General features: G+C 41.9%; 1 protein-coding gene across 6 annotated transcripts; it reads right to left on the bottom strand.

Moving 5' to 3' along the window:
- Positions 1-593: 593 nt before the first annotated feature.
- On the bottom strand, positions 594-9625 carry PTTG1 (PTTG1 regulator of sister chromatid separation, securin). 6 transcript variants are annotated; one of them, XM_059919598.1, is made up of 7 exons: positions 9557-9609; positions 8741-8781; positions 5010-5110; positions 4475-4659; positions 3036-3129; positions 1446-1604; positions 594-696 (listed from the first exon to the last, which is right to left on the bottom strand). In XM_059919598.1, the coding sequence occupies exons 3-7, from the start codon at positions 5098-5100 to the stop codon at positions 617-619; spliced, it is 609 nt and encodes a 202-aa protein (XP_059775581.1). In that variant the 5' UTR covers positions 5101-5110; positions 8741-8781; positions 9557-9609; the 3' UTR covers positions 594-616. The 6 variants fall into 6 exon arrangements, with proteins under 6 accessions (XP_059775581.1, XP_059775586.1, XP_059775583.1 ...); XM_059919603.1 differs by having other exon boundaries at positions 4475-4656; XM_059919600.1 differs by lacking the exon at positions 8741-8781 and having other exon boundaries at positions 9557-9625.
- Between the last annotated feature and the right edge of the window lie 7 nt (positions 9626-9632).

The raw sequence follows: 9632 nt of genomic DNA, 5'->3' as shown, positions 1-9632 counted from the left end.
ATGAAACACAATAATGCTTATTAAAGACTGAAAAACAATTCCCAACACAGAGTTAGCAAATAAATAGAGTTTCCTATAGGTAGAAAGTAGATCTTACTATCAGTAAATTATCTGCAAAGAACCCAATTGAAGAGCTCAAGGAGGCAGAATTCTCAGGAAATTCAGAGCCTTTCAAATTCTGATCACTGAATACAGAGTATTGAAGGCATTAGAAACTAAACAGAACCAGAAATAAAGAATGCCTAGCAACAGACACAATGAGCTGGAAGTAGCTCTTCCTATTAAGAGATCTAATCACTGTCACTAGTTAATGGCCACAGAAAGGTAGTAAAGTACACATGGAGGGGTATACGTTTCAGGGAAAACAGTGGCAGCTTCTAAAATAAGTTGTTAAAACAAACCAGAGGGTTTCAGGGAAAGTTTTTTAACTCGGACAAACTTCTCTTGTCAGATTATAGACTCTTGTCTGTTAAACACATCTACTAGTTTTCATACTGTTTTAAGCAAATTCCAAACAATACCAACCACAATATTAGGAAGAGTTTGTTAAACAAAGAATTGCTTTATTAATACAAACTATTAATACATACCCACAGACTATAAAGTGCTAAGAAATTTAAATATCTAAGTCATAGCAAACAGGTGGCAATTCAACATCCAGGGTCGACAGAATGCTTGAGGGAGACTGCAACAGATCTAGAAAACAGGAATTTCTTGTTCAATATCTGCAAATTCTCGTGTCCATCAACACACACACTAGTTGACACTCTTTATCATGAATTCTTGTTTTTCCCTTTGTCTAATGAATCTTTACCCCCGCCCCACCTACACACACACATACCCGCTCTCACTTATTTCTTGGAATGTGGCTGTGGCCACAGAATTAACCTCCATTATGAGATAAATCATAGAAGTACCCGAAATTCCATCGTTCTTAGAGACCCAAGTAAGGGCCAACAATTATCATTAATGCAATTTAGCAAATAGTGTGAGGTATTCCATCAGAACAAATAGAAAACATACTGATGGCTTTTGACCACCAGTTCGAACCAAGACCTCAAACCCTCTGCAGTAAAGGTTTGCCAATCGATGCTATTACGTGGGTCTTGATCCTACACGAGCTTTGGGTGTAGCTTGGAATTCTCATTCCAAGCAAGTTTATTATACTTCAGCTTATAACCTAAGAAGTTACACACTAAATTTCCTCTGGTTTTGCTTGTATCTAAGACTGTCCAGATTCCAGAATGACAATTTAACTGGGCATTTGGGACTAAAAAGCAGTACCAGTTGAGAATAGTTTTCATTATCCTGAAACCTTATCCCTGCAGTCTGAAGGATAGAAATTACTTACAGGCTAACCTTCTGCACAACCTGTCCCCACGGTAATGGAAGTGTTATGACACAGATTGTTTACAGACCTTCTAGAAGGGCACTCATTCACTTACTAGACTCCCAGGGTGGAGGAGGCATCTTCAGAGGTGAAGGGGGGCCCAGGTGTAAGAGCTGTTCAAGCTCCCTCTCCTCATCGAGGATCATGAGAGGCACTCCATTCAAGGGCATGTGTGCAATCTGGTGCTCTTCAGGCAGGTCGAAACTCTCGAAATCTGCCACAGAAAAGTACTTTGTCAGGGCAGCATTCCTCAGGGTGGTCAGCTTTCACAGGGCCCATGAGCTCAAACTATTTTTTATAATAATATTAATACCTTTTTCCACTGTGTTGACATTTACAATGATGGTCCAAAAGCAATGGTGGATAAAAGTGCTGTGCACGAATCAAGGCAGTGGCAATAAACTATGCTTACTAGTCACTATATTCCTCGCAGCCATTCACTTGCAGTAAAAAAAGCGTTTCACATAATGTTACTCTACCACATGCAGTAAACAGTATTAATTTTATTAGCTCTCAACCCTTGAGAACATGTCTTTTTAGTATTCTGTATATGATGTGAAGTATGCCATAAAACACATCTACCGCATACTGAAGGACCATGGTGTTTTCCAAGAAAAAAAGATTCGTGCAATTATTTGATTTGCAAGCTAAACCAGAGGCCTTATTCCTGTACACCATTTACTTGGAAGAACTGAAAGACAAACTGTGGTAACTCAGCCTTGGATATGTGTCGAACATTTTTCTCCGAGGAATGAAAGAAGTCTACCACTTAAAGGGAAACGGTATTTGTTGCCGATGATAAAATTCAAAATTTCAAGGGGAAAAAAAAACTGGAATATCAGTAAACTCATCTGTAATCATTAGCTTAACAGCTTCCTAATACTGAAGACTTTTCTAATGAGGTCAGCGGTGATATTAATGAGTGTGCTTTTGATACTTCATAATGAAACATTTCAACATGACCTACATTTTTTAATTAATTTATTTTTTATTTGATTTATTTTTGGCTGTGTTGGGTCTTCGTTGCTGCACACGGGCTTTCTCTACTTGTGGCGAGCAGGGGCTACTCTTCGTTGCGGTGTGCAGGCTTCTCATTGCGGTGGCTTCTCTTATTGCGGAGCACAGGCTCTAGGCACGCGCACTCAGTAGCTGTGGCTCGAGGGCTCTAGAGCGCAGGCTCAGTAGTTGTGGCGCACGGGCTTAGTTGCTCTGCAGCATGGGGGAATCTTCCCGGACCAGGGCTCGAACCTGCATACGCTGCATTGGCAGGCGGATTCTTAACCACTGAGCCACCAGGGAAGCCCTCAGGCATTGTTCAACTTGACATAGAGCCCTCTTTCTAAATGGTTTGCTAAGAAGACTGTCCCCTAACGTTGAACAGGTCTAATCTCCCCCTAGGTGGTTAGCTTTTGAGGACAGGAACAATGTTTTCCACATCTTAGCTCGGATTCCTCTACTGACCTAAGATTATACCTTACAAATAAATCCACAAGTGTATTTATTTGTTCAAAGCAACCCAGATTCAGACAGCCTTGTTATAGTCTTGGATCACATGTCTTATTCATAGCTATATCAAGTTACAGTTGAATTGGATCCTAAGAGAAACTCAAGGCTAAAGCATTTGTGCAATACCAAAAGATATTACCTAATGGGTTGAAGGGAAAGAATTTTTCTATTTCTGGATAGGTGTCATCTGAGGCAGGAACAGAGCTTTTTGCTTTAACGGTCTTCTCAGTCATCTAAAACAACCCAAGAAAACATACATTAGTGAGAGTGGAAGCCTTGTCAACTGATTAGTACAAGAGATCATAGGGCTTTTTTAAGACATGTGACTGCTTCACCACATTTTAAATTGTTTTCAATTTCATGCTGACTTCTAAGAAACCATAATCCTTCATTCTCAAAATTACAAATACAATTCAGCAAGCAATTCTAATATCATGGCTCAAAAGTTAATTCTAAAATATAAGTATCAGCACCTGTTAGCATAAGTTATCAAAATGCAGAGCGGAGTTAATTCAGAACTAATTGACTCAATCACCCAACCTAACAAAGGAGAAAATGGGCATGAATTACCCAGAATAGAAGCTAATCCTGGAAGCCATTTTTGGCTGTTGGAAATATAATTTTCCGTTGGTGTGTCCATCAGTGTTACCTAAATTATTTGCTTGGTTAATTTTAAAAACCAGTTTGTGTTCCTCAAATACACAGAGTAAGAGGCAGCCAAAGACAGCCAAGGACTTTAGAAGCCCACAGTGGATAATTCCCTAGTCTGGAACTGGCAAGCAGTCCACGATGATGGGCCAAAATGGAAGCCTGCATAGTCTTGATTTATGCTTATGTCACATGTGCAGGGCTAGAGGAAATCCCTAAGGCAGGGTTTCCCACATTTCAGTTCTGTCACATTCTCATCACTTTTGCTATATCCTTGCAATACTTGCCTTTAACATTTCTCTTACTCAACTCAGTTTTTTAAAAAAGACATCCTTGTCCTGAAACCACACATGTAGGTCTCAGTTTGAGGTCAAGTCCTAGTTGTTTTTTTCCTAATACACATTAAACAAAACAATTAGTGAAATGAAGTGTTAATCCACATGCTAAAGTCATCTTTCATAGCCAAGTCGTCTCAGTCTAGGATGCACTAACCTACAATTTGTAAACACACATACAAAGGTCAACATGCTACTGCGTTATAACCTAAAAATCTGGTGCTTGCTCTGGAAGGAGGGGAGAAGGATGGCAGCACCTGAGCTGTTATATTAGCAACGTGACCTCTTGCAAAATACCCTCCCTCTCAGTACTTTTTAATCTGTAAGTACATTCTACCAATCAATCTGCTTAAAGACACTCATTAAGGGCAGGTGAGGCAAAAAATTCACCAGCTGCTACTGATAAATGTGATCTCGTGTTACAGGGGAAGTCCACAAAGACAGTATGATGATTCTCTTCTGCTAATCTATGTTTGCTAGCCTCTATTTCTTTCTATTCACACAGGAGAAAGTCAGGTAGGATGCCAATAGTCATTTTAAGAGTCACAAGTGCTGAAGTGTTTAAACAGCATCTTTATTTATAGCCAACACTTACCTTTTTGGTAGAGAAGGCTGTCTGTTTCTGTTTGAGGGGTCCATTCGTCTTTATTGACTTTTCTGTAGCTCTGTTAACAGTTCCCAAAGCCTTTCTGGCAGCTTTAGGTAAAGCTGGTGGAGCATCAAACATTTTGCCAACATGTGGTGTTGAAACCTGAGATCTCCCATCTAAAGCTTTGACTGCTAAAGAAAAAGTCTTACCGTGAGATTATTCCAGCAGTAAACGCCTATGCAACTTGAAGGCTGACCTTGCCTATAAACGTGGCCTAATTCTCACACCCAAACTTAACACCCTTTTGACAGTGGCATGGTCCTATGCCTAACAGTACTTCAGTTCAGTACCCTCTTAAATAATCTCATTAAGATACTGAACATGAAAAACAGACCCATAACAAGCACCTGGCAGTAGCAGTATTGGGTAAACCTGACTCCAATTGCTGGCGTCAAGTATACTAAATGCCTCCCCCAGCTCCAGGCCACACCCACCACTGATTCACAATACCTGTGTACCTGATGGCCGCCTGTATACTTACAAGGCCCAGACCCCAGCTTCAGCCCATCCTTAGAAGCCACACGGGTGCCTGGTTCTCCATTTTCCTTGTCAACATAGATCAGAGTAGCCATTCTGGATTACCTAGGGGTGTGAAATACTCATTAAACCCTGGGAGTTAGGGAAGATGAAAGAAGCTAAGGTGTAGCACAGACCCAACTTTCTACCCTGGGCACGTCTATAAAAACAAGAGCTAAGCAGAGGGAGAAACCCGATCTTGAGCCGACAGGCACTTAATCCAGCTCTTAACTCTTGAAGCCTGAGTCAGGGGCCCTAAGTTCCAGAAGAGTTGGCGGTTTGGGACTGGCACAGGCCCTGCTACCCATCGGAACCGAACCGCCGTGGGCTGCGGACGCAGTCCAAAGGCCGTGGCTCAACCGGCTGGGCGCTACAGACGTCCCGGGGTTAGTCCCAGCCCCCAATCCCCAGCCCCGGCTCCCAGACATACGGACCCCGCTTCCCAGACCCCCACCCCAGCCCCGCTTCCTACCCCGCCGGACCCCTCCCGCCCAACCACTCGCGACCGCTCCATTCACCCACGCTGAGAACAACGGCCAAACTCCTAGACACGGTCTCCAGCGGTCGCGCGCGACTCGGCGTTTAAACCACAACTTACGCCGCTATTGGTTCATCCGTCCAGGAGGCGGGGCAGGAGTGGGGAGGAGGCTCCCGGGAAGAACCAATGGTAGGAACCTAAGCTCCCTGGGCTCCGCCCCGAAAGCTTCCCCCGGCAACTTTGTCGCTTGTTTCCCGGGAGGAGACATATCAAACCCACTGACACCTTGATCACGGATTTCTAGTTGTTTTTTAACCTGCTCCCCACAGAAACAGAAGGGGAGTAAATATGGTCTCCAATTCCAAGAAATAAATAATTATGATGATTATTGTAATACCAAGATACAGAGTTGGTTTTTGGAGTTTTTTGTTTTTTCCTGAGACACTTTGGTGTCCAAGACGTTTTCAAATGAGAAGATTGTGAAGTTCAAAAAGTCAAGGTGAGGTGGTGACAGAACTATTTTCCTAAAGTCTTCAACTAATCAACTATTTTTCCAGAGAGTAAATAGAGCAGATCAAATCAAAAAGAAGGGGCAGCACTAGAGGAAAGGCATTGTAGTCATCGGGAAAATGACGAAGGGAGATGGATACATAATAGTTGTATTTTAATTAGAGATATAAAAAATACATATACAGTCAATATATAGTCAGGTGGGGGAAAAAACCCATATTAGGTCTACGGAATACTAGCAGGGAAGAATTAAAAATTAAGAAATGAAAATACAGGTAGATAAAACGGCAGTGTTTGTGTCATTCTGTGGTGCTTGTGATTAAGGTGGACTGATTCTGAAACTAATATAATATTATAAATCCATTATACTTCAATTTTTAAAAAATTGACTGATTATTTCCTAATTGCAAGACTATCATCAATATTTCAGGTTAGGATGCTGTCTCTGTTATACAGAATCCGGCTTAGGAACAAAATAATGACCTAATGAGTACAAAATTCAGGCTTCCTTTAAAGTTCTATCATTTAATAGGGACTTTTTTTTGTTTGTTTTTGGCCATGCCGCATGGCACGCGGGATCTTAGTTCGGGATCTTAGTTCCTAGACCAGGGATCGAGCCGTGCCCCCTGCAGTGGAAGCGCAGAGTCTTAACCACGGGACCGCCAGGCAAGTCCCAATAGGGACTTATTTTAAACTTTTTACATCTCAACAATATATTCATCAAAGCTGGTGGGGGAAGGACAGAGAGTGAACAAGAGAAAAAGATCAGAGGAATAATAAAGATATACACAAGGAATTCCAATTTCCAAGATATGGGGAGAAACTGTGCTTGAAAAAGTTGGTGACCTTTTCCTTTCTACAGTAAATAGAAATATATTAAACAAGATAAAGGAATCAATTCAAAAGACCAAGGGTGACCTGTGTCATCCAAACCGTACTCCCAACAGGTCACCAGATACTTTTTAACTTGCAGGGAAGTTGGGAGAGAGGAGTTGAGCCTACATTACTCTTTCACAGAAGGCTTAGCACTACACCTGGCATAGATATGGTTCGAAATATATGCCAGTTCATTGTCCCTTCTTCCCTGGCATTTCAGGATCAAAATTGATTGAATGACTCATTCATTCAACAAATATTTATTGAATGCTTACTAAATGCTAGACATCAAGAAGAAAAGAGGAAGGACAAAAAAATGCATACCTTCTTTGCCCCTTCTCTGTCCTTTCTCCTTTATCCCTACCCCTACCCTTATTTCCTCCCTGTATCTCCTTCTAAATGTCTCAGCTCCATATTACATCATCAGTACACAAAAGTGTTCATTTTGAAACCAAATCTCAATGACACTGTCAAAAAACAAAATTCAATCAAGTAAACTTTAAAATCTAATTGACTTTATTCAACAACTCATAAATTAGACAGCATCCCACCTAGCAACCAGAAGCATGCTCCAAGGGGTTGTACAAACTGAAAAGTTTTTGTAGGAAGAAGGGTGGGGCATGAAGCTATTAGCAAAATAACAGAAAGGATTATTTTTAGGCTGGGACATCTTTGGGGGGCGGGGAAGGGGGCAAGGAACAGCAAGGTTTTTACAGCTGATTGCCTCCTCTTCCTCTGAGAGGCAGGGTGGGGGTGAGGGGATGATAGAAAGGGTCCACGTGACATATTACCTCTTCAGTACTGACCAGGAAATTCCAAACTGATTGATTGGATTACATTTCTGGGGATTACATTTTGAAGTTGTGATTACGTTAGGTGTTAAATCTAGGTTTGGTATCATGGGCTTTAGCACAAGTGACACCATTTTGGGCCTGTGGCTTTTATCTTTAACAACACCTACAGCTTCCAAGTGGGGATTCTTTATCTCCTGAAGTTTTGGGGCACAAGGTTTATATCTCCCTAGGGTAAGTCTTCCCCCTACAACAGAAAGCACTGTGTCTCCCAAGGTCATGCAGTAACTGTAAAATGCACAACCACTCCCTCTTTGAGTAACCACTGTTTCCTTACTAATGATGCCCCAAACCCACTCTGCTATACCCCGGACCATTACTGGAGATACCCAATTGCTGAACCATCCTCACCTTATAACTGCATCCAGATCCTAATCAATCCCAGTTGATCAAACAGCAACCCATCCAGAACTGATCCCTGCTTCCCTAGACCCTCCTCAGAATCCTCCAGGGGGAACCTGAACCTTACAAAAGGTTCTTCCCTCTTGTCCAACACATTCTATAATTCCTCTGAGAGATGTGCTCCCTGGCTTGTGCCTGATAGTTTTAACTAAATACAACTTAACACTTCCAAGAAAATTTTGGGAATTGTTTTAAGGAGATAAAAGCAAAGTTTGGGACTTCCCTGGTGGCTCAGTTGTTAAGAATCCCCCTGCCAATGCAGGGGACACGTGTTCGAGCCCTGGTCTGGGAAGATCCCACATGCCGTGGAGCAACGAAGCCTGTGCACCACAACTACTGAGCCTGCACTCTAGAGCCCACAAGCCACAACTACTGAAGCCCACGTGCCTAGAACCCGTGCTCCGCAACAAGAGAAGCCACCGCGATAAGAAGCCCGCGCACCGCAACAAAGAGTAGCCCCCGCTCGCCGCAACTAGAGAAAGGCCGCGCGCAGCAACGAAGACCCAGCGCAGCCAAAAATAAATAAATAAAATATATATTTAAAAAAAACAAAGTGTGAGTGATTCACAGACTACTCACTTTCAGACTATTTTCTGACTTCTGTCCCTTCAGCTATTGCCCTGTAAAATCAAAATTAATATTTACATTCCTATGCTAGGCACTGAACATTCTTAATAAGAAAAAATAGATTATATTATGATGAGATCTCTTATTGAGGCAAGGATGTCACTCTGACATTTGAAAGGAACACATACCGTTTTGAAAAATAAAACGTGACCGGAACAGAGAGGATAGGACCAAAAAAAAAAGGGGGGGTGGGGGTGGGGAATTCTACTCCAAAATGACTATTTTCCAGTATTTTTTTTCATATTATACTTTAAAGGAAGGTTGAGATGTCATAAATATTACTGTTTTCTTAAAATGGAAATCGTTTTATAGTATTTTTTTCCTAATGGTAAAATACAAGATCACATTGGGGCGAGGTGTCACAATTACCGAATAGTGCCTCATGTTCTCATAGTACCTGGTATACCTTTCATAGCGGCTTTCTAGAACTATACATTTTTGAATAATTCAGTGTCTTTCTCACTCCGTATGATGTAAATTCGAGGAGAGGAAGACACTTTGTGTTTACCTTGTCTTCAGCGTGTTACACTACCTGGCTACTAATTAATGCTAATTTTAACTTTTTTTTAACTTCACGCACTTCCCCCTTCACTTCACAGCGCTCTAGTGAGGCTTAAGCTGTTGTCTGCGCTCTACTAAGTTTTTATTTGTTTGTTTTACGTCGTATGATGCGGCGACTCTTAAAAAAAAGTTTCAAAGAACAGAGCGGAAAAGAAGCTGCTCAAACCTAACCCACTCTACAGACCCACAGTAAAGAAACGGACACACCTCAACATCTCGCGAGACCAGCTCTGCTTGGGAGCCTGAGACTCAAACAGTTCTTAGCGCGCATGTGTGGGTCGCC

Source organism: Balaenoptera ricei, chromosome 3 (assembly GCF_028023285.1).
Source record: "Balaenoptera ricei isolate mBalRic1 chromosome 3, mBalRic1.hap2, whole genome shotgun sequence".
Lineage (NCBI taxonomy): Eukaryota > Metazoa > Chordata > Mammalia > Artiodactyla > Balaenopteridae > Balaenoptera > Balaenoptera ricei.
The sequence above is the reverse complement of the archived record's forward strand: the minus strand, read 5'-3'. Positions and strand labels throughout refer to the sequence as shown.